This window comes from Eptesicus fuscus, chromosome 23 (genome assembly GCF_027574615.1).
Source record: "Eptesicus fuscus isolate TK198812 chromosome 23, DD_ASM_mEF_20220401, whole genome shotgun sequence".
Lineage (NCBI taxonomy): Eukaryota > Metazoa > Chordata > Mammalia > Chiroptera > Vespertilionidae > Eptesicus > Eptesicus fuscus.
In genome coordinates this window covers 23,008,540-23,031,581 of record NC_072495.1, presented here as the reverse complement: position 1 = coordinate 23,031,581, position 23,042 = coordinate 23,008,540, and the positions used below count along the sequence as shown (strand labels likewise).

General features: G+C 53.9%; 2 protein-coding genes across 7 annotated transcripts; one reads left to right on the top strand and one right to left on the bottom strand.

The window, feature by feature from the left end:
• TFIP11 (tuftelin interacting protein 11) lies at nucleotides 1-12,637 on the top strand. Of its 5 annotated transcripts, none has more exons than XM_054712795.1 (13): nucleotides 1-69; nucleotides 1,985-2,241; nucleotides 2,569-2,722; nucleotides 3,259-3,415; nucleotides 4,857-4,984; nucleotides 6,265-6,417; nucleotides 7,119-7,646; nucleotides 7,750-7,856; nucleotides 8,458-8,626; nucleotides 8,943-9,186; nucleotides 9,562-9,704; nucleotides 10,138-10,303; nucleotides 11,535-12,637. In XM_054712795.1, exons 2-13 carry the CDS (start codon nucleotides 2,033-2,035, stop codon nucleotides 11,888-11,890), a joined length of 2,514 nt encoding a protein of 837 aa, XP_054568770.1. In that variant the 5' UTR covers nucleotides 1-69; nucleotides 1,985-2,032; the 3' UTR covers nucleotides 11,891-12,637. The 5 variants fall into 5 exon arrangements, with proteins under 5 accessions (XP_054568770.1, XP_028002608.2, XP_054568769.1 ...); XM_028146807.2 differs by having other exon boundaries at nucleotides 8-69; nucleotides 2,025-2,241; XM_054712794.1 differs by lacking the exon at nucleotides 1-69 and adding an exon at nucleotides 461-543.
• Nucleotides 10,274-22,114, bottom strand: SRRD (SRR1 domain containing). Of its 2 annotated transcripts, XM_054712797.1 has the most exons (7): nucleotides 21,953-22,114; nucleotides 16,677-16,717; nucleotides 14,935-15,194; nucleotides 14,742-14,840; nucleotides 13,039-13,218; nucleotides 12,563-12,608; nucleotides 12,319-12,394 (listed from the first exon to the last, which is right to left on the bottom strand). In XM_054712797.1, exons 1-7 carry the CDS (start codon nucleotides 22,111-22,113, stop codon nucleotides 12,333-12,335), a joined length of 849 nt encoding a protein of 282 aa, XP_054568772.1. In that variant the 5' UTR covers nucleotide 22,114; the 3' UTR covers nucleotides 12,319-12,332. The 2 variants fall into 2 exon arrangements, with proteins under 2 accessions (XP_054568773.1, XP_054568772.1); XM_054712798.1 differs by lacking the exons at nucleotides 12,319-12,394; nucleotides 12,563-12,608; nucleotides 13,039-13,218 and adding an exon at nucleotides 10,274-10,336.
• Between the last annotated feature and the right edge of the window lie 928 nt (nucleotides 22,115-23,042).

The window sequence follows — 23,042 nt, the reverse complement described above, 5'->3', positions numbered from 1 at the left end:
CCGACTTCCTGAATTGCGCGCTTCTCGTTCGCAGGGGGCGGTTGTGTTTGGGACGTTGAGCTGCACGAGGTGAGCCGGGCTGGGGGGCGGAAGGGACGGGGACGCCGCCCCAGGGGAGCGGGTGCCAGTGCCCGGGAGGGAGGCGGCCTCGGCCCCGCTTCCGTTTCGCAGAGGCTCGGCCGAGGCCGGAGGGGCGGGCGCTCCGGTCACCGCGGGGTCGGCTTGGGGACCGAAGCCACACCGCGCGGCCGGGACTGCGGGGAGAGACGCCCGCGCCTCGGCTTCGGGCCCGCCTGCTGCAGGGCCTGCCCGGTTTGGGGCTTAGGAAAGGCCGGGTAGCTTCTCAGCCTCCATTTCTTACCCGGCGCGCGGAGCCGCCCGCACCGACCTGGTGAAGCGCCTCGAGGCTGACGTTGTGGTCGGCCCGAAGCCAGAGCTTAGCCGGAGCAGAGCGCTGTCCACGCGTGACAACCCTGCGATCGTTACCTTGCCCGGTGCCCACGTCTCCGGGACCCCGCGGAACATTGTCCTCTTTTGCACGCGGTGGGTCGGATGCAGGAGCGCCCAACCCGTGCGCCAGGGAGTCTGCCCAAGGAGGCGGGGAAGCTACCTAAGAGAGCGAGGCTGGTGGGCGCTGCCTGGGGAGTCATGGGCTCCCTGTCGCCGAGGCTGCTGGCGGCGGCTGGTGGGCAAGGATCCGTTACTGCCATCCGGTGCCATGTTTACCGTGTGGCGCCCCTCGCTGGGAAGTGTGTCTGGGAGAGTGGGGATTTGAACTCAGGCCGCCTGATTTCCCAATCCTTGTTAGGCTCACTCCCGAATCTAATGAGAACAATGGCAATCGTGGGATCCCAGGAACAGCTGCTGCTCTTGAGCGCTTACCCGGAGGGAAGTGTTTTTCAAGTAGCATCGCATGGGCTGTGCCTTGCAGGAACCTAAGGCGGGTGTGGTGGTTAATGCGTTTAAGAGACAGCTGAATCTCATCACCCCGCTGCCAAGAACAGTGTTCTGTTCCAGTCCAGAGATGCTTGACTGTTAAGCTTGTGTTCTGACTCTCAGCTGCCTTCCAGTGTTTGGGGAGGAAAACTGAGTCTTGGGGTCTCAACAAGTAGTTTGTTTCAGAAAGCATATTCTAAAGAAATCACTTCCCGGGACTGCCAGGGTCCAGATATAACTCTCAACAACAGAAGAAGTAATGCGGAGTAGGGGTGATGTCTACACACCTTCTGAGGCAGTTACGGAATAACTGAGTTATTTTTGTGTGAGAAATGTTATATGACACTGACTAGGACAAGGAAATACATGCTTAAGAATCACAGACTTGGGACTAGCCTTTTGTTCCACCTGTCTTAGTACCCATTGCTTCCTAAAATGTGGTTTGTTTTTGTGTGTGTGTTTTTAAATATGTTTTTATTGACTTCAGAGAGGAAGGGAGAGGGACAGAGAGATAGAAACATCAATGATGAGAGAGAATCATTGACTGGCTGCCTCCTGCATGTCCCTCTACTGGGGATCGAGCCCGCAACCCAGGCATGTGTCCTTGACCGGAATTGAACCCGAGACCCTTCAGTCCCCAGGCCGATGCTCTATCAACTGAGCCAAACAGGCTAGGTCTAGTTTGTTTTTTGATTAATCCTCACCCAAGGATATTTTTCCATTGATTTTTAGAGAGAGTGGAAGGGAGGGGAGAGACAGAAAGAAACATGGATGAGAGAGACATTTGTTGGTGGCCTCTCACACATGCCTGGACCAGAGCGAGGGATCAAGCCTGTATCCGAGGCACATGCCCTTGGCTGGTATCGAACCCGGAACCCTTCTGTCCGTAGGCCTATCCACTGATCCACACCAGCTAAGGCCTAAAGTACGATTTTAATGCCTGCTTGCCTAGGTTGTCATGGTGATGAACGGACTTTGAGTTTGCAGGGAGTTCGGGAGGTAGGCAGGAAGAGGAACTCACAAGCAAGTCTTCTCTTGATGCTCTCAGAACCGATCCCAGACCGCTCCTTTCTCGTCTGTTCCTTCAGTGGCTGCCATGTCACTGTCCCACTTGTACCGGGACGGGGAAGGCCACATGGATGACGACGACGACGAGAGGGAGAACTTTGAGATCACTGACTGGGATCTGCAGAATGAGTTCAACCCCAACCGGCAGCGGCACTGGCAGACCAAGGAAGAGGCCACCTACGGGGTGTGGGCAGAGCGAGACTCGGACGAAGAGAGGCCCAGCTTCGGAGGCAAACGGTACTGGCTGACACGGGGCTGCTGCCTCTTGCTTTGGGGAAGGGGTCGGGGTAGACAGTGGGATTTGGGAGCTGCCCCACTCAATCTACTTCTAGCCTTCCCGGTCCCTTCGCCAGGACATCGGCCAGGGAGGCCCATTTTCCTCCTGAGGCTGGAGTGCTGTCCTCGTGCTGAGCTGACCGCTGTGGGTGTTCATTGAGCAGTCACGTAGGCCCCGTGCTAGAGGCCCAGACCCCACTGGGTGGAGACAGGTGTTAATCCACAGCTCGCATAATGGAAGTTTGTAAGTGATTTCGGATTCCCACACGGCGCTGTGTTTGCCTGCAGGGCCCGAGACTACTCCGCGCCGGTCAACTTCATCAGCGCGGGGCTCAAGAAAGGCGCGGCGGAGGCGGCGGAGCTGGAAGATTCTGACGATGAAGAGAAACCTGTTAAGCAGGAAGAATTTCCTAAGGATTTTGGGCCGAAGAAGTTAAAAACGGTAATATCTTTTTGTGTGTTTTTTTCTAAATATACTTTTATTGATTTCAGAGAGGAAGGGGGAGGGGGAGATAGAAACATAAATGATGAGAATCATTGATTGACTGCCTCCTGCACGTCCCCCTACTGGGGATCAAGCCTGCAACCTGGGCATGTGCCCTTGACCAGAATCGAACCCGGGACCCTTCAGTCTGCAGTCTGACGCTCTATCCACTGAGCCACACCAGCTAGGGCAAAAGAACGTTAGCATCTTTGTGGAAGGGCTGTGACCTTAGTAATCCTCGGAAGGTCACTGCAGCCTGAGCACCTCCTCGCGGGTGGGGGCCAGCTGGAGTGTGGCTGCTTCAGATCTGAAGTGTGCCGTGCAGTCTCTGCTCTTCACACACACACACACACACACACACACACACACACACACGTGGTCTGTGGACCTTCCATGGTGTCTGACCGCCAGGCCACTTCCCACCAGTGGAGCTTGCTTGCTAGATTTTCCTTCTTTTTCTTTCCCATCACCTGAGCTGTGCTGTTTCTTTGCAGGGGGGCAATTTTAAGCCCAGCCAGAAAGGCTTTGCCGGAGGAACCAAGTCGTTCATGGATTTTGGCAGCTGGGAGAGACACACGAAGGGGATTGGGCAGAAGCTGCTGCAGAAGATGGGCTACGTCCCTGGGAGGGGCCTCGGCAAGAACGCGCAAGGTACGGGCCCTGGAGGGGCTCTGGCGGGGGGGCCGGGGCCGAGGAGGGGCGAGTGTCTGCTTTGCTCCTTTGGAAGTCTCTAAGCCCCTCAGTCTGGTCCAGCACAAGACAGATTGTGCTCCTGCGCTGCCTTGGGTTTTCAGACTCAAATAAGACATGGTTTCAGCAGGAGGAGGGGGAGGGCCTGAAACAGGCTGCAAGCTCATGGACTGCAAACGGGCTTCTTGTTGGCCTCATTTTTTCTAAAAAAAGAAAAAAGGAATTTGTTGCCAGTATTGAGAAGTGAGACACTCTCCTGCAGTTCTAGAACTGCCCGCAGTGATTGCTTCAGCTGAAGCCTGGCTGCCCGGACAGTGCCCAGGGCCGCCGCCTGAAGCAGTCTCCACCCCAAACCCCGTTTGGCTTGTTTCCGTAGGTTTTCCTGGGCCCTGAAAGCTCGAGAGGCAGTAGTCCCTGCTCACTTTGTCCTCCAGGAAACCGTAAAGCACGGCGTGTAGCTGTTCAGTAGCCAGCGCCACGTAGCTGCCAGCTGGGCTGAGCAAACCCTGCGTGCGCTCCCTCCCTCCTCCCAGGAGCACTGCCCTGTCCTTGCCCCGCCCAGCCCCGGACACATGCTGGGGACACGGCTCCCCTCGCACATCTCACCTCCTCAGTCCCGGGGCCACCCGTCCCACGCAGGTGCCGTCTTCCCGCAGACCCTTCCCTGGGCGCGGAGCCTCTGCGGGGGCCTCGCCGCCTGGAGGTAGTAGAGCTTCTGTCATTGGTGTTCCACTCCCTACGTGACGTGACAGTTAAATCCAGGTTATGTGTTGAAATGTTAGCTTATGAGAAACCCACGAAGGGAAGATAGAGATGGTGGCCAGGAAGGAGAGGGGGCGTACTCATTGAGATTTCAACAATATGGACTGGAAGTGGGAGGCGGGGGCGAGTTTGGGGTGAGGGGAAATCTGTGTTGAAATGCTGGGCTCTTGTCTAGAAACTCTGTTATTAGAACATTTCATTCCAAGGCTTACACACGTTACAGTGAAGCACAGCCGGTCTGAGTGTAAAATAGGTGGCTCTAATGCAGCTTCCCTGCTTCAGTCCGAATCACTGTACGGTGTCATCTCCATTACTGCCCTTTCCCTGCTGAAGGCTTCCGAGTGAGCAGAGAATGGTGTGCCCGAGTCCCCAGTTACAAAGGAATCGCTCTCCTTTCCTCGAATCCACTGGGAAATGAATGCAGGGGGAGAGGGAGGTCTGTGTGGGGGACTAAATGGCTCACGCAGCGCTGGTCTGTAGCAGCTGCTCAGGTTCCAGTCACAGGACATGGGCAGGTTGGGGGACAGGGACAAGCTCCTTCCTGGGCCACGTGCTAGTGGTTTCCCCGAGCGGCGGGTTCAGAGACAAGAAGTGCTGTGATCCGAAGCCTCTCCCCTTTCCTTTTGCTGAAACTTGCCAGGCATCATTACGCCCATCGAAGCCAAACAGAGAAAAGGAAAAGGTGCCGTGGGCGCGTATGGCTCTGAGCGGACCACTCAGTCCCTGCAAGACTTCCCTGTGGTGGACTCCGAAGAGGAAGCGGAAGAGGTAACCGGAAGTCTGGAGGTGGTGGTGGGCGGGGTCTGTGTCATTTTTGTGTGTGTGTTCATTCATTCACTGTCAGTCTTCCGGTGATCGCCCACCCCCAGGTTACAGGCCAGGCTGGAGGGTGGGTGGCCATGACGAACGGCTGAGAGCCTGGTGGACAGTCCGTGGACAGTCCTCTGCGGCGGGGTTAGGAAGAGCGGTACCTGCTAAGTGCCGAGGTAGAGAAGAAGGTGGGGGCTTGACATCCTTGTAATAAGTGGGGGCCAGGGAAGACCTCTTAGGAAGAAGACATTTCAGGTAACACCAGGCAGAAGAGCCGGCCTCAGCCGCAAGGGGTCAGGAGGCCAGAGGCCAGGCAGCTCTGAGCCTGACAGTGGGGAGAGCTTGGGAGGCGTGCGGGATGGAGCTCATGGCGCAGCGAGGGAGGGGCGTGCGTGGCGGTGGGAGGCCCACACCGCCCGCCTGGAGGCCCCTTCAGGTGCTAGGGTCTCAGCCCACGTGCAGCGGGGCCACCTGCTGTCAGCTGGTATCGCTTTGCCTCAGCGACAGAAGGGGCCAGCTCCCTGGATGGACATGTTACTTTTTCCTCCTCTGCGTTTATGGGGAGGCAGGACCCTCTCCTTTTACTGAGGAAGGAGGCTCAGACTTGGAAGCTACCAGGTGCCAGGCATGCAGGATCGGCTGCCTCCTGCACACCCCACACTGGGGATGGAGCCCCCAACCCAGGCATGTGCCCTGACTGGGAATCAAACTGTGACCTCCTGGTTCATAGGTTGATGCTCAACCACTGAGCCCCGCCTGCCGGCTACAAGTCCAACACAAAACCCGCTGCGGGGGCCGGACTCCATGACCCTCGGACCAAGCTCCGCCTGTCCGGAGACCTCCCTCCAGGAGCTCCGCAGAGCCTGCTGGGAGAGGCCTTTGCTGAAACCGAGGGGCCAGGGGCTCACCTGTACTTCCAGTTAGAACCAGGCTCTGTGTACTTAGGAAATCCTTGGTGCTGTATTTCTACATTTTACACGAGGCACACGTAGAACCAGCAGTGCCTGCCGATCAGGAAATGTCTTTATTTTTGTTTCTCTTTCCAATCAGTGCACCTGCCTTCTGAACCCCATTATTTGTATGAGGGGGAGCGGGTGCCGAGTATCATTAGATGGTTTGGTGTCACACAGGCACAGTCCTAGCATAACCTTGTGACGGTCTAAGGGAGTGGCCAGTGAGTGCCCGCTGCTGGTCCCAGCCCCCACCTGCTTGTGTGACGGGCTGTACCCCTCGTTCAGGAGTTTCAGAAGGAGCTGAGCCAGTGGAGGAAGGACCCCAGCGGGAGCAAGAAGAAGCCCAAGTACTCCTACAAGACGGTGGAGGAGCTGAAGGCCAAGGGCAGGACCAGCAAGAAGCTCACCGCTCCCCAGAAGGAGCTTTCTCAGGTCAAGGTACGTGGGCCTGGACGGGGCGCTGGGAACAAAAGGAATGCCGCAGCCAGGGCCGCCCCGGACAGCCCCTGAGGCCCCTTTGGGCTCCGGCTCCCCGCCCCCCCCCCCCCCCAATCCTGCTTTTCTTGCTTGATAGCAGCCTGTTCCCTTCACTGTGCTCACACAGTCAGTTCCTGCCGTGCTGGCCCTCCTCACGGCACCCGGCGTAAGCCGCACACCTGCCTGCCTGAAGCTCACGGCCAGGGAGGTGTTAGACTCCTGTGGGCGTCTCTTCGCTGCACGCACAGTCCAGACGGCTGTGCTGTGACTGGTCCCCTTATTGCTAGACCTTTACCTTTTCCTGGCTTGGTGTGGCTTGGCTTGTAGACAGGCTGGCCTGTGCACAAAGCCGTGTCTTTGTTGCATTTTTTAGGGTAGATTCTCACAAGTACAACCACCAGCTAAAGAACAGGCCGGTCTTTAAGGCTCTAACACTGGGAAGGGCTCAGGTGAGGGGTGCAGGACCGTCCTTGGGGCAGAGCAGCGTTGAATGATTACGTTTTGCACACTTCCCCTCGCAGCCGGGGCGGCGCGGGCCCTCCGCCCCCACAGCTGTGCTCAGCGGGTTCGACGCCTCTCCCCTCGCAGCCTGTCTTCCCGGCCTGTGTCTGTCTCACAGGCAGCAGTGGCGCGTGCTCACCTGTCCCTCTGCCCTCTCCAAGGTCATAGACATGACGGGCCGGGAGCAGAAGGTCTACTACAGCTACAGCCAGATCAGCCACAAGCACAACATCCCCGACGACGGGCTGCCGCCGCAGGCCCAGCAGCTGCCGCTGTCCGGCAAGGAGGCCAAGGCCCCGGGCTTTGCGCTGCCGGAGCTGGAGCACAACCTGCAGCTGCTCATCGACCTCACGGAGCAGGAGATCATCCAGAACGACCGGCAGCTGCAGTACGAGCGGGACATGGTGGTGAACCTGTCGCACGAGCTGGAGAAGATGTCGGAGGTGCTGGACCACGAGGAGCGGGCCATCTCCAACCTCAGCAAGGTCCTGGAGCTGGTGGAGGAGTGCGAGCGGCGCATGCAGCCCGGCTGCAGCCACCCGCTCACCCTGGACGAGTGCGCGCGCGTCTTCGAAACCCTGCAGGACAAGTACTACGAGGAGTACCGCATGTCCGACCGCGTGGACCTGGCCGTGGCCATCGTCTACCCGCTCATGAAGGAGTACTTCAAGGAGTGGGACCCCCTCAAAGTGAGTAGTCGGGGAAGTCGGCCCTGCCTCTGCCGTGGCTGCGAGCTTGTCCAGGGGCGAGGGGGCTGCCAGAGGGGCCTCTCAGCTGCTCTCCCCCCCTCAGGACTGCACTTACGGCACCGAGATCATCTCCAAGTGGAAGAGCCTCCTGGAGAACGACCAGCTCCTGTCGCACGGCAGCCAGGACCTCTCGGCAGACGCCTTTCACAGGTAGGCAGGCAGGGGATGGGGGGTGGGGGGAGGGGGCAGGGGCGGGGCAGGCCTTCTGCCCCATGCTGGCACTGCTGGGGATTTCAGTCCTCATTCATTACTTCACCCGACACTTGTCCAGTGTGTACTGGGGGTCATGCATGTGCCAGGCTGACAGTTCCTATGGTAACTGGAAAAGGCAGACAGTGGATAAGGCGTGAACACAAACCCAGCGGCAGAGAAGAACGAAGGTGCACACCTCTGGGGGGAGGTTTGAGGGGGACATTGAATCTGTAACCAAAGGGTGAGAGGTGTCTGCTGGGCAGAGCTCTGGGTGGAAAAGCACACGACACCTTGCGAGGGGCCGTGTGTGGGGGCCATGAGCCCGTGGGACCCCGCAGCAACCCTGCCAGCAGGTGCTGCCAATCCTCAGGTCCCGAGGCTGGGCGGGCAGCCAGGAAAGAGGCGGCAGGTGCAGGCGTGGCCGGCGTGGGGCCGCCTGGTGGTTCTCTGCCCGGATGTCCCTGCCGCTGCCTTTCTTACTCTGGAGAAGCGGGTGTGGTGCACCCAGCACACCGTGGACCAGGCTGTGCCCTAGCAGCCCGCCCTCTTTCTCCCGCAGGCTGATCTGGGAAGTCTGGATGCCTTTTGTTCGCAACATCGTCACGCAGTGGCAGCCGCGCAACTGTGAGCCCATGGTGGACTTCCTGGACAGCTGGGTGCACATCATCCCCGTGTGGGTGCTGGACAACATCCTGGACCAGCTCATCTTCCCCAAGCTGCAGAAGGAGGTAGGCCCGGAGCCCGGAACGCCCGCCGTTAACAGGAGGTCGGCACAGCTGCTGCCCCGTTAACTCCAGCCGGTGTAGCAGCACGTGTCTGTCTCCCCACAGCCCCCATTCACTTGGTTTCTTAAAGCTGCCATTCCTGAGATGTAATACAATTGCTCGGGAGCATTATTTTTATTTGGCTGCCTTTGTACCAAACGTGTCCCTCCATTAGAGACCCTGTGCCCCACACACATGCAAAGGGCTGGACCTTGGTCAAGAGCACCTGGCGTCCTCGCCCTTAACCACACGGCATCGTTTGACCCTCCCCCCCCGGCAGGTGGAGAACTGGAACCCCCTCACGGACACCGTGCCCATCCACTCCTGGATCCACCCGTGGCTCCCCCTCATGCAGGCGCGCCTGGAGCCGCTGTACTCCCCGATCCGCAGCAAGCTGTCCAACGCCCTGCAGAAGTGGCACCCCAGCGACTCCTCTGCCAAGCTCATCCTCCAGCCCTGGAAAGACGTCTTCACCCCGGGCTCCTGGGAGGCCTTCATGGTCAAGAACATCGTGCCCAAGCTGGGTAAGGACGCGCAGAAACGCAGCCAAGCCAGCAGCCTTGGGCCTTGGTTTCTCGGGGCCACTTAATGGCTGTGCTTCTCAAATCGAGGCCTTTGAGCCGCATTAGCACATGACGCTTCTCACCGTAAAAGAGGTGCCGCTTCTGTGCACCGAGGCTGAATATAACCAAAACCAGGGCCCTTAAGGCTGTGCTGACCATGTCAGACTGGTCTCGGCTTCCGGCAACAGGATAGCCATCGGTGTCCTGAACTTTCATGGGATTTGATTCCGGGTTAGAGAAGAAAGTGCCCTTTAAAGGCAGACCAAACACTAGCCCCTCAGGTGAAGCCTCTCTTGGCGGCGGTGGCATTGCCTTAGAGCCTGGCTTTCATTCCAGGCATGTGCCTCGGGGAGCTGGTCATTAACCCCCACCAGCAGCACATGGATGCCTTCTACTGGGTCATCGACTGGGAGGGGATGATCTCCGTCTCCAGCCTGGTGGGGCTCCTGGAAAAGCACTTCTTCCCCAAGTGGCTTCAGGTACCTTGTCTGGCTTCGCTGGGGGTGGGGGGAGGCAGGGGAGGGTCCCTGAATCCTTGGTGACTGTTGGGTGGCCGTGCTGTGACTACATGACAGATATGTGCTACGTGGCCAGATAGGAAGGAGTTAAGCAAGAACAGTGACTGCCATTTACTGACGGTGTGCAGATGCTCGGAGCACTTTATTGCATTACTTTGGGGCAGGGACTGACATCCCTGCTGTGCACACAGGAGGCGGAGCCCAGTTTACCTGCAAGGCCCTGGGCTATCACGCTGCCTCCACGTCCCACACTCCTGAGGGCCTGGCTTTCAGCCCCACAGGCGGCGCCAGCTTGTAGGACCAGGATCAGAACAAAGCAAAGGCCCCTTGAGATGTCTGGCTCCCATTTGTTGCCACTTTGGATGCAAGTTTCTTACTTGTTCCTCTCTGACAGGTGCTGTGCTCCTGGCTCAGTAACAGCCCCAATTACGAGGAGATCACCAAGTGGTACCTGGGCTGGAAGTCCATGTTCTCAGACCAAGTGCTGGCACACCCCTCCATCAAGGACAAGTTCAACGAAGCGCTGGACATCATGAACAGGGCGGTGTCCTCCAACGTGGGTGAGTGGGGGTTCTGCGAGGGACGTCCTGGCCCTGCACACGTAAAAGACAGGACCAGAGTCTTCAGGTCCCTGTGGGCAGCAGACCCCAACTCTTAGCCACCAGCTCTCCTGCGACGGCGTCTCCCTGAATGGAGGCAGATTTAAGCAGGATTCACTCTGGTCACCCCCAGGGCCTACCCCCATAACCACTGCGCTGTGTGCCCTTTAGGGGTTACTCATGCGCCTGCTCAGCCAGCGTTGGGTGCTACTTAAGTGTAAGCTCACAGAGTCGAGTCGGGGCATAGTCTCTGAGACCAGCGGTCGCCAACATTTCGGACCTCGTGGACCACTGGTGGCGACCGCTGTCTGAGACCATGTTCTTTACCTGTAAAACGGTGACAACACCTACCTTGTAGGTGTCACTAAAACCTAGAGGGACTGAGTTACTGGCAGTGGTGTGTATAGCGCTCGGTAGCTGTCTGCCGGAAGTGGGCAGCTGCCTGTTCATTTATATCTACTCCCCTGTTGCTCAGGTCGAGGTGAGCCCCTCAGCCAGTCCTGTCACAGTGCTCACCACTCAAAGCACCTGTTCTAACCCGTCTCCCAGACAACATCAAGGCCAAGAGCTGCTTCAGGGTCACACCGCTCAGGAGGGGCAGCTGTGACACGAGAACAGATTTCACAGCTTACTTAATTATAACTGCTCAACGAGGAAACACACCTCTCTCTCTCTACTTGTCCAGGTCCCTCGGGCCATCTCCATTTTCACACTCTAACCCTGCCTTCAGCCTCCTGGCCCCAGGCTCCTAGAACTGCTCCCCATCTGTGCCCCTCCCTCAGCAGTGGGCGCTTGTGGTCCTGTATTACCCTTCAGCACCCCACATCCATTAAAAGTCCTCCCAGGGCCAGAGGCCTGTGTGGGTAAGTTAGACATAGAACTATGCAGCCCTGTTTTCAGGGTTCTGCCGGTGCCTCTAGGGCAGTGGGGAGTGAACACCCCCAGGCAAGATGGGAGCAGGATCTGGCCACTAGGAATTGGCCAGAAACCTCCAGCCCAATTCTTAATTGACAGCAGCCCGGTGTCCAGGTGCTGGGCCATCTCTCTCTGTGTTTTGTGTCTTAGAGGCACAGCTGCCCCTGTAAGTAGGTTTACAGAGACGGCGCCTGGGGTACATCGGACTTCAGCCCCATCGCAGCCTAGATCCTGTGCGTGTCGGACACCTCTCCTCACCCCTGCCCTGTCCCCCCAGGTGCCTACATGCAGCCCGGAGCACGGGAAAACATCGCCTACCTCACCCACACGGAGCGGAGGAAGGACTTCCAGTACGAGGCCATGCAGGAGCGGCGGGAGGCCGAGAACATGGCCCAGAGGGGCATTGGCGTGGCCGCCAGCTCCGTGCCCATGAACTTTAAGGACCTCATCGAGACCAAGGCCGAGGAGCACAACATCGTCTTCATGCCCGTCATCGGGAAGCGGCACGAAGGGAAGCAGCTCTACACCTTCGGCCGCATCGTCATCTACATCGACCGGGGCGTGGTGTTCGTCCAGGGCGAGAAGACCTGGGTGCCCACCTCCCTGCAGAGCCTCATCGACATGGCCAAGTAGGCGCAGGCCCGGGCGGCTGCACACACTGCTGACTAAATCTTTGGAACCATCTTTGAAAGAGTCACTTCTCTATTCAGTCGATCTCCCCACCAGCCAGGCCCCCAGGAAGGCGGTGAAGTGTGATAAGGTACTTGAGAGAAGTGCATGAAACTTAACTTTACCCCGAGTTCTTCCACAGCTTATCTCCTCTCCCCACGAGAGCCAGCTGAGGGCTTCCTGTTCTCTGGAACTGGCACTGGGGGGACATGAGTCCTGCAGCCCCGCCATGGCCGCCTCCGCCAGCACTTCCTACGGTCGGGGGCCGGCAGCTGAGGCCCCTGCCTGGCTCCTGATGATCTCGAGGTCCTCGCAGTCCCGGTAATCTGGCTCTTCCCGGGATGCCCAGGTGTCCGTGGGGAGCTGCTTTAGCTTCTGGACCGGGAACCAGTGCACAGAGGTGTCGTTAAACACGTCCGAGTACTGTGCCGTCTGGGGAAACGCCTGCTCCTCCAGGCCCTCTAAAACCTGACAGACAGTTCCACGTAAAGCATGTAACCTCACAGGCACAGTAAGCCCCGCTCTGCCTTCGTTACCCCCCTTTCCCCCCAGCCCGGCCTGCACGTGTAAGGGCAGGCTCCTCAGTGGTGGCGACTCACACCCGTCCCCACCCCAGCCCCTCGGTCAGACAGATACCTGTGCAACATAGGCATAGTTTTTCTGCAGAATCCTTGTCAACAACCTAGAAATAAAAAGGTTTTTAACGCATGATTAGGAGGTACGAGAGTGGTTTATCCAGCTGAAGGCATGCAGCAAGGCAAGGTGATTTAAATATGGTAAGAATGTAAAACGGGATGTGGAGAAGGTATTCCGCAGAAAATGAATGTCCCAGTAACACACCCACTTCACCAAGGGGGACAGGAGGAGGGCATGTAGAAACCCAGTGGTTTCTCCCTGTTAAAATCCTGCCCAGCCTACGGGAAGGGAGGGACGCCTGGCAAAGACTCCTTAACTTGCTTCACAGCGTGACTGAGGGTGACATCTTCCTCTGGCCCTCCGTCCAGTTTCTTGGTCCTTTTCCGAGGACCAGCCATGGAAACGTGCTCTGCTTGTGGGTCACTCCGAGGACCGGGCCGCCCCTCAGGGCCTGGCGGATCGCAGCGTTCGCTTACCTTTCCTCCAGGCCTCGGAAGCTGTTGCCGATGATGACCATCTTGGAAAGGGCATCCGCTGACCAGTTGCTCCACAGAAGGTTGTTGTACAGGGCGGTCCCGCAGTGCAGCATGTAGAAGATGGTGGGCTCGCCACACACACTCCGCTTCCCTTCCTGGGTGAACACGCAGCTGTGAACACTGCTTACCGGTGAGGGAGGGGTCAGGACAGACCAGCAAGCAGCTGAGGATTCTCACCACACACAAAACAGTGTGGTTACGAGGTGGGGTGTTAACCTTACTGCGTGTCATCCTGCAGTAACGTGTACCACATGGTGCACCTTAAACTTAAAAATGCCATCAGTCAGTGACATCCACACAGCTCAGGACAAAATGAGCGCAGAGGAAGCAAACGGAAGTCTGAAGTTAACAATGTGCATCCCACGAACAGAGAGCTCTGGCTCAACGACGGCCTCTCGGTCCATGAGAGCAGGGGCGTGAGGGTGGCAATAGTTCCTGCCCCCCGTGCCGTCTGGTGGTCCCGTTTCCTGTGTTGCTTTCTGAGGTCCCTATCACAACGGAGCCCTTTCCAGATGGCCCTCTGAACTACTGCTCCACAGCCAAGCTCCTGGCAGGAAACCCACGGCCGGCGCTTGCTGTCTGGCCCTCTACCTCTGGGCCTCCTCTGCACTCTCCTGCAGCTTCCCTTCTGTTCGTAACGGGCAGCGGGTCCTGAACAGCCAGCTCTGCACAGGCTGCCTGCAGCCCTGGGCCTGTCCCCTGGCAAACTCCTGGCTGACCCTCAAATCCCAGCTCCAGACCCAGGAAGCTTTCTCCATCCCCCCAAAGAGAACCGTCTCCTTCCCATCTCAGTTCCTAGCGCGTGGCTCTGCCTCCCTGTCTGACTCCTCGTTGACTTGTCTGCAGGCCGCAGGCCTTGATGTGGCCGTGGGCTCCCTGAACACGGGGACTGGCTCCTGTGTGTCGTGGCTCCCAAAGCTCCTTGCCCAGCACAGAGCAGGCTCTCAGAAAAGCCGGTCTGGATTAAGTGGCCATGTTTTAGGAGCTCGCCAACATCGGCAAACGATTCCGTCTCAGCTGGACCTAATTTTCATAGTAAGCAATGAGATGGCAGTTTCTCAAAACAGAGAGGAACCCAATGATTAGTTATAATCCCCAAGACAATACAGAACTAAACTCAGAGGCATTCGCCTCGAGTGGCTTCAGTCCTCTGCTTGTGAAATTTCCTTTTCCCAGGCCTCAAGAACTTTGGAATCCCAGCGATTTTAGGGGGGTGCCGGGTGGACAGAGGCTTCATCCACAGCTCAGCCAGGTGCCGTGGGAACGGCTGACTACAGCTCCAAAGAGGGAACCCTTCTGTCCCCTTTTATTGCCTCCCTGGGAACAGGGTCAAGTCCAACCAGAAAACCCACTGAGATTGTGTGTGCTTTTAATATTTCAATGGCAACAGTAAATACCAATGAGCATAATTTCTGGACACACACTCCTCGAAAATGTTATAAACCTAACATTTCTGGTTCACGCCATTTGTGTAAGTCACTTTTCTCTGATGGGCACAGCAGTCAAAACGTGGGTGACGGCACAGGCACTGGGAAAGCAACAGAGAGGAAGGACGCCGTTTCTAAAATATTTGCATCCGCGGGTCAGAGCCTGGGGTCAGCGGGCCAGCAGCTTCCCTAGCTCCCCTCTCCTAAGCCACTCACCTCGTTCTCACCGAGGACAGTCACCCCAAGGGTGGTAAGAACTGCAATTTCCAGCTGGCTAAACAGAGGGTCATACACCCAGCAGTGACTTCTGGGAATCTGCAGGAGGGAAGGTGTTATTTCCACCAAATGCCTGCGTGCACGCCGTGGGCAAGACCCAGGGAGCGGCGGCAAAGAGGAGTCCAAAATGTACCTGGCACTTCTCCAGGAAGAGAAGCAAAAACGCTAGCTGGGTTCTAGCTATGACGCAGGTGGCAAAGCTCCCGATGCCGTAACACACACACTTCCAGCCGCAGGCCCCCGTGACCAGGGTCTCCCCTGGGATGCAGCCAGCAGCCGCACCCGAGCCATCCGGTGATGAGTCGAGGTGCAGGCTTCCAATGGCTTCCGAAAGAGTCCCCACAGGGGCATCCAGTTGTTCCAGATGTTTCATAAGACATTTGTTGATGGTTTCTGAAAGAGCACGCCCCCAAATACAGTCAGAGTGACCCTGTGAACCCGATCACCCACCAGAGCAGCCCACAGGCCAGGGAGCAAGGAGCAGGGCAGCAGCAGCGTCAGCTCCTCAGAGAGAGGGCCGCCGCTCCACCCCCAACATCCTGGGACGTGCCGCCGTGTCCACCGGAGAAGGGTTTGAGAAGAAATCGCTTGCATTTACAGGCAGTTTCAATCTAAAACACTAATATAAACTCATTCTAGTTTAATAGGAGATCCCTGGTAAACTCAGGTTATGCCTTGAAATTCCAACTTTTTTTTATTATAATGAAGAACAGAGGAGCAGAGCTGTTAATATCACACTATAAATGGCTGCGAGTAGGAATATTTAATGTGTAAAAAAAAGGGGGGGGGTGGGGTTTAGCCAGTGTGGTTCAGTGATTGGGCATCAACCCATGAACCAAGAGGTCACTGGTTCGATTCCCAGCCAGGGACATGCTGGGGTTTCAGGCTCGATCCCCAGTAGGGGCTGTACTGGAGGCAGCCTATCCATGATGTTTCTCTCTCATCGGTGTTTCTATTTTTCTCTCTCTCTCTAAAGAGCAATAAAAACCTATTTTTTTAAAAAAAAGGTAGGTTGAGGCTTCTGGAGTCTAACAAAAAACACTCTCTTCAACCCTCATATGGAGGTGGGTGCTCTCGTCTCTCCTTTATGATACTGGTACTGAGTTTATTTGCACAAATCTGTATGTGAAACCCAACAAAAGCAACAAGCTAACCATTCCCACAAGAAGGAAAGGCTGCATGAAAAACTGGCTCTCAGTCCTTGCTGGTGAAAGAAGTGGTAAAAGCTTTCTGGAAAACCACCAGCCAGCGGATATCAAGTTGGTCCCTGCCTTCCACTGAATAATTTCCTTTCTGGGGATATATCCCAAGAAGATCAACTTAAACTTGGTAAAAGCTCAATGCAGAAAGATGCTCAATGCAAACTTATAATTAAAAACAAATGAAACAAACAAGTGTCCCTCAATAGAAATGATAACTACTGTAAGACTGCTGTTAAGTCCACTCCATGGGTCAGTATTTATGTCCCCACACACAATGTTAGGAAGAGAGTATAACCTGGGGGGGAGGGGGAGTGTCTACATTGCAATCTCAAGGAAAAAGAGCAGGGTAACACCAATTTCAGCAACCATGATAATGACAGCTCAGTCCCCGTCCCCTGTGCAGCAGGCAGGCACCATTCTAAGCACTTGAACAGCCTCACGTAATCCGCACATCACACTCCAGGATATGCATTATCATCGCCATTTCCCAGATAAAGAAGCTTAGGGTCAGAGTTAGTTAAGAGCCAAAAACGCGCAGCTGTAAGGCGGGAGTCAGAATTAGAACCCACATGTACACCACCCTATAAAGCAAAATGGCTTTATCAAATGAGGGTGGGATTCCTTCCTTTGCCCATATTCAGGCCCCCCTCAGCCTTGGCGAGGCGGTACTCACCTAGTGCGGAACTCCAGAAATCAGAAACACGCAGGTCTTCCCTGTGGGAAAAAACGGCGAGGTCATCTCCCATTCTCAGGGCGGCCCTAACAGTGACCCCCTCCTGTCCGTAATCTGGATGGGGGGAGCATGATGCAGCCACAGAGCCTACTCTTGAGTGACAGGAGGAGGATACACGGTGAATATGGTACAGCCAGAGCACGTACTGCTGGGGCTCAGAGAGAGCAGCACAGAGGGCTTCCTGGAGGAGGCCCCACACTGGGGATCGAGCCCACAACCGGGCATGTGCCCTGACGGAATCAAACCCGGGACCCTTCAGTCCGCAGGCTGACACTACCCACTGAGCCAAACCGACTAGAGCAGTGGTCGGCAAACTGCGGCTCGCAAGCCACATGCGGCTCTTTGGCCCCTTGAATGTGGCTCTTCCACAAAATACCACGGCCTGGGCAAGTCTATTTTGAAGAAGTGGCGTTAGAAGAAGTTTAGGTTTAAAAAATTTGGCTCTCATGAGAAGAAACTTCAATCGTTGTACTGTTGACATTTGGCTCTGTTGACTAATGAGTTTGCCGACCACTGGGCTAGAGCATAAACAAATTTCCTTAAGTATTAACAATGTGCTTTTTCAGAGTAAGCATTAAATAAATGTTTGGGGAAAAAGGAGAAGTCTCAAATAACAACCTAACTTTACATCTCCAGAAACTAGAAATAGAAGGAAAAGCTAAGCCGAAGTTAATAAAGGAAGGAAATAACAAAGATTAGAGCCTAAATGAAATACACACAGAGATATTAAAACACACCACAGAAATACAACGTCGTCTCAAAAGAGACTACTGCTAACAATTACATGCCAACAAACTGAACCAACTATAAGAAATGGACAGGTTCGTAAAGCACACAACCTTCCTAAACTGAACCATGAACAATGGGAAAATCTGAACAAACTGATCCCTCGTAAGGAACTTGAAACAAGTCAAACACCTGGCAACGAACACAATTCCAGGACCAGCTGGCCTCACTGGTGAAGTCTACCACCATTCAAAGAAGACTGAACACCTCTTCTTCTCAAACTTCACCCCAAAATAATGAAGGGGGAGTGCTTCCTAACTTACGTCATGAGGCCAGCGTCACCCTGATACTAGCACCGGGCAAGGTCAACACACACACACACAGACACAATTACGGGCCAATGTCTTTAAAGAGCATACTGTATCAGTATATGCAAAAAGCCTAAATAAAATACTAGCGAATCAAGTACAACAATACATCAAAAGGATCATACACCATGTTCAAGTGGAATTCATTCCAGGGATGCAATGATGATTCAATGGTTTTCATCCGAAAATCAATGAACCTGATACACCATATAATAAGACATAAAATAAATCATATGACAATCTCTATAGGTGCAACTTAAACTTGGTAAAAGCTCAATGCAGAAAGGTACAACATGCAATTATGACTGAAAACTCAATAAAATGGATATGGAAGTGGGGAGACCCTTTCCTCCTCCATCCTGTGGGACTCTTCCCCTCTCCCCACGTGGGAGTCTGTACTTGTTGTTCAATAAATCTCCATCTTTGCTAAATAAAAAAATAAAAAAATGGATATGGAAGTAAAGCATCTTAACATAATATGGCTATTTATGACAAACCCCCACCTAGCATCATACTCAATAAAGAAAAACTCAAAGTTTTTCCTCTAAGACAGTGGTCGGCAAACTCATTAGTCAACAGAGCCCTGGTTTGCCGACCACTGCTCTAAGATAAGGAATAAGGCAAGGATGCCCAATGTTTTTCAACACAGTACTGACAGTCCTTGCAATTAGGCAAGAAAAAGAAATAAAAGACATCCAAATTGGAAAGGAGGGATTAAAACTATCACTATTTGCAGATGACATGATATTTATATATATAAAATCCTAAAGATGCCACCAAAAAACTAATAAACGGATTCAGTAAAGTTGCAGGATACAAAAATATGCGAAAATCTATTAGTTTCTATATACTAACAATGAAATATCAGAAAGAGAAATGAAGAAAACAATTCCACTTGTAATCGCAACAAAAAGAATAAAGTGACTAGAAATAACCTTAACAAAGAAGGTAAAAAGGACCTGTACACTGAAAACTGTAAGACACTGTTGAAAGAAACTGAAGATGCAGAGATGGAAAGGTATTGCATGTTCATAGATTGGGAGAATTAACATTGTTCAAATGTCCATATTACCAAAAGCAATCTACAGATTCAAGCTAACCCTATCAAAATTCCAATGGCATTTTTCACAGAACAGAACAAATAATCCTCAAATTTGCACGGAGCCACAAAAGACACCAAAAAGACAAAGCAATCCTGAGAAATAGGTACAACGCCGAAGGCGTCACACTCCCCGATTTGAAACTATACTACAAAGCTAGATCATCAAAACAGTATGGTATTGGCAGAAAAATAAACACACAGACCAATGGAACAGAATCGAGAGCCTAGAAATAAACCCACCCACACACGGGCACTAATTTATACCAAAGGAGCCAAGAATATACAATGAAGAAAGGAAAGTCTTTTCAATAAATGCTGATGCTAAAACTGGACAACCATATGCAAAAGAATGAAACGAGGCCACTATCTTATACCATACACAAAAATGAACTAAAGATTTGAATATAAAACCCGAAAAAAATAAAATACATAGAAGAAAACATTGACACCAGTTTCTGGACATTGGTCCAAGGTCTTTTTGTGAATTTGACTCCAAAGGCAAAGTAAGTAAAAAAAAATAAACAAATGAGACTACATCAAACTAAAAAGCTTTTGCACAACAAAAATAAACAAAAAAAAAAACCATCCACAAAACAAAAAGGCAAGCAATGAATGGGAGAAGATATTTGCAAATTCTACTTCGGATAAGGGGTTAATATCCAACATATATAAAGACTTCATACAACTTAACAACAAAAATACAGAGTATCTGAACAGACATTTTCCCAAAGATATACAAATGGCCAACAGGTACATGAAAAGATGCTCAACATCATTAGTCAAATGCAAATCAAAACCACAATGAGATACCAGCTCACAGCTGCTAGAATAAGACAAGAAATAACTAGTGTCAGTTAGCAAGGATGTGGAGAAAAGGGAACCCCCGCGCACTGTTGGTGGGAACGTAAACTGGTGTGGTGACAATATGCAACAACATGGAGGTTTCTCAAACAATTAAAAATAGAACTATCACATGACCCAGCAATTCCACTTCTGGGTATTTATCCACAGAAAGCAAAAACACTTATTCAAAAAGACATCTGCACCCCCATGCTCACTGCAGCATTACTTACAACAGCTAAAATCCGAAAACAACCTGCGTACGTGTCCCTCGATGGAAAAATGGATCAAGATGTGGCAAAATAAAAAATGTGGCCATAAAAAAGAATAAAATCTTGCCATCTGTGACAATGTGGATGTTCTTTGAGGGTATTATGCTAAGTAAATGAGTCATACAGAGAAAAACGTATGTATGATTTCACATATAGGTAGAATCTAAAAGAACAAATACAAAAAACTGAGCTCATAGAACAGACTGGTGGCTGCCAGAGGCAGGAGGGGGGTGGGGGTGGGGGTGGGTGTGAAATGGGTGAAGGGGGTCAAAGGTAAAAACTCCCAGTTATAAAACAGATGTGATGGAGATGACGTACAGCATGGTGACTACAATTAATACTGCATCGAGTACTTGAAAAGTGATGAGATTTTAAAGATTCTAGTCACCAGGAAAAAAGTGTTAAAAAAATGAATTGGATTTGAACTGACAAGCCCTAAGCCACTGTTCAGGGGGCTCAGCGAAAAGACAGAATTGAAAAGACACCTGTCCAGAGACTGCGCTCATGTTCCTCACAGTGGGTAAAGGAGAGCTCGCCTGCACAGGGGAACAGCTCCTCTCCATCAGGGCAGGAGGGAGTGCTGTACCTGGGGGTGCGGGTGGAGGCAGGGAGCTCCTGGGGATACTGAAGAAGTTGAGAGGAGTAAGGTACAGGCGAAGTGCCTCAGAGTTCTCCAAACCCCTAGGCACACTCATTCCCATCGGCTGCCTCAGATCCTAAAACGGTCACTGCTGCTTTGTAAAAAGAATCCTCACCTGAGGATTTACTTTTTATTGATTTATTTTGAGAGAGGGAGAGAAACATTGATCAGCTGCCTCCCGTAGACCCAATCTGCAACCTAGTTAGGTGCCCGGCTGGGAATTGAACCCGCAACCGTCTTGGTGTACGGGATGAGCCTCCAACCAACGGAGCCACCAGGCCGGGGCACTGCTGCTTTTTTCCTCAGGCTCCCTAGCTGGTCACCCACTTCTTTATTTAGTGGTAACCTCCGAGTCACCACCGCCTCTGGACCCTCATTCTGGGGGAGGGGAGCTGATAAAATTAGTCTAATTTCTTCCCGTTGTGATGATCCTGCAGCTGTTATCTAAGGCAGTGCTAACAAAAGCTGTTATTTACTGAGCCCTTAAAGGAACACAAACGAAAAAGGCAAGAATACAAAAGAACAGAAGTAGGTGATGTTTGTTGAGTGTTTCCTCTATGAGGCACTAATCTAAGTGCTACCTCAGGTAGACAGCAAGGCGTGGGGTGGGGAATGAGGGAAACCAAAATAATGGGGCGCTTTGAAGCACAGGTTTTGGAGTCGCAAAGCCATGGGGTTGCAATTTGGTTCCATGCATTACCTGTGTCTCTGGAAGACTAGACGCCCCCAGGATCCCAGTTTGGTGGCTGAGATGTTCACATTGATAAAGTGTGGAGCATGCTTAACCAAGCGCCAGGCACAAAGCAGCTCCATTAACTGATGATGATCACCATGAAAATTGCAATCACGTGTTCATGTTGCTTCCCAGGCAATTTAGCAACGCCAACAATCACCAACCTCGGCCTAACGTGAATACCACAAACACTGGTGCTGCGTTTACCACGCCAAGTGCGGAGGCACCGTTCGAAATGGCTTACATTTACTAACCCACCGAGTCCTCAAAACAAGCCTCTACAGGTAACTTTCCATGCCCACCTCACAGATGAGAAAACTGAGGCACAGACGTGACATAACTTGCCCAAGGAGAGGAATGACCACCTTTACAGAGCGCTTACTGCAATCCGGCCTGTAAGGAGCCCTTCGCCTCCGTCAAACCCTCGCAAATAACCTCTTCTCTTCCAGGGTTTCACTGACTCCCACTTTACACATGGCGAGACTGAGGCTCGGAGAGATTCCCGCAGGCGCGAAGGTTCAGACCCGCCACTCACCTGGCCTCCCGGATGCGACGAAGCACGACTCCGTCGTCCACCTCGGGATCCGCCTCCGGGCCCCCGGCCGCCGCCGCTGACCTCTGCCGCGGACGCCGAGCCGCTGAGCGCCTTCTCCGCGGAGCCGCTGCCCGCCAGGGCTCCAGCGCCGCCGCCGCCATTGGCCTCTGACGTCACGGGAGCGCGGCGCCCTCGGGTGACGTCATCTCCGCGCGCCAGCTCCGCGGGAACCTTTAGGGGGCGGGAGGCGCTGGCAGCGCGTGATCCTGGGGCCTTTCTGCCGCGCGCATAGGTACGGGGTGGTGGGGGGCGGGGGTGACCGGAGGGTTCGCTGGCGCCCCGCTGCCGCCTGCACTCCGGATCCGAACCCCGATCTTCGGGCTGCCTGGCTTTCCTGGCGGGTGGGCAGCGCGGGGACACTGAGGGGAGGGACCGCGTCCAAGAGCGCCTCATCGCGGCCTCCCTGCGCGATGGCCCGGCCCAGATGGCCCCCTATGCCTTCGCCAACCAATTCCCAGCCCCCTGCGCCGAGGCCAGACGCTTCCCCGTGCCCTAGACGGTAACCGATCGCTTCCTGGCCCTTTTTTCCTGCCCCGCTGACGTGCTGAGGCCGCTTCCTACACCACCACCACCACCACCCTCGGGTCATAGCTGGCAACTCTTGACTTCCTGGGTCGTTGCTGCCACTTCCCAGGCTGCCTGAGCCTTCTGTGGTCACATTCCAACCCCTGCCCTACCCCAGGGCCATTACCGGCCTCTTCTGGACCTTTCAGAGATAAGAGAGGGGACCTTGGCAGTGTAGGGCCCAGTCCCCTGGGAACAAGGGGATAGGGGGTTTCAGGCTGCTGTCCTTGGTTCCGAGAGCTTAGATGCCTCTCCTCAGGCATCCAGATATGCTTCAAAGAAACCATGAGCGTGATCCCATGGAGGCCCACCCCAAGATGCTGAGAGTTGAGGAAAGATAGAGATTGTACAGGCCATCAGTGGGGTCCTCTCTAGGGACATCTCTCTACCTAAGGAGCTTTAAAAAACTCCATTGTGCTCCCAGAAGGATGACAGATGGCGAGCAAGCATTTGAAACCATGTCCCT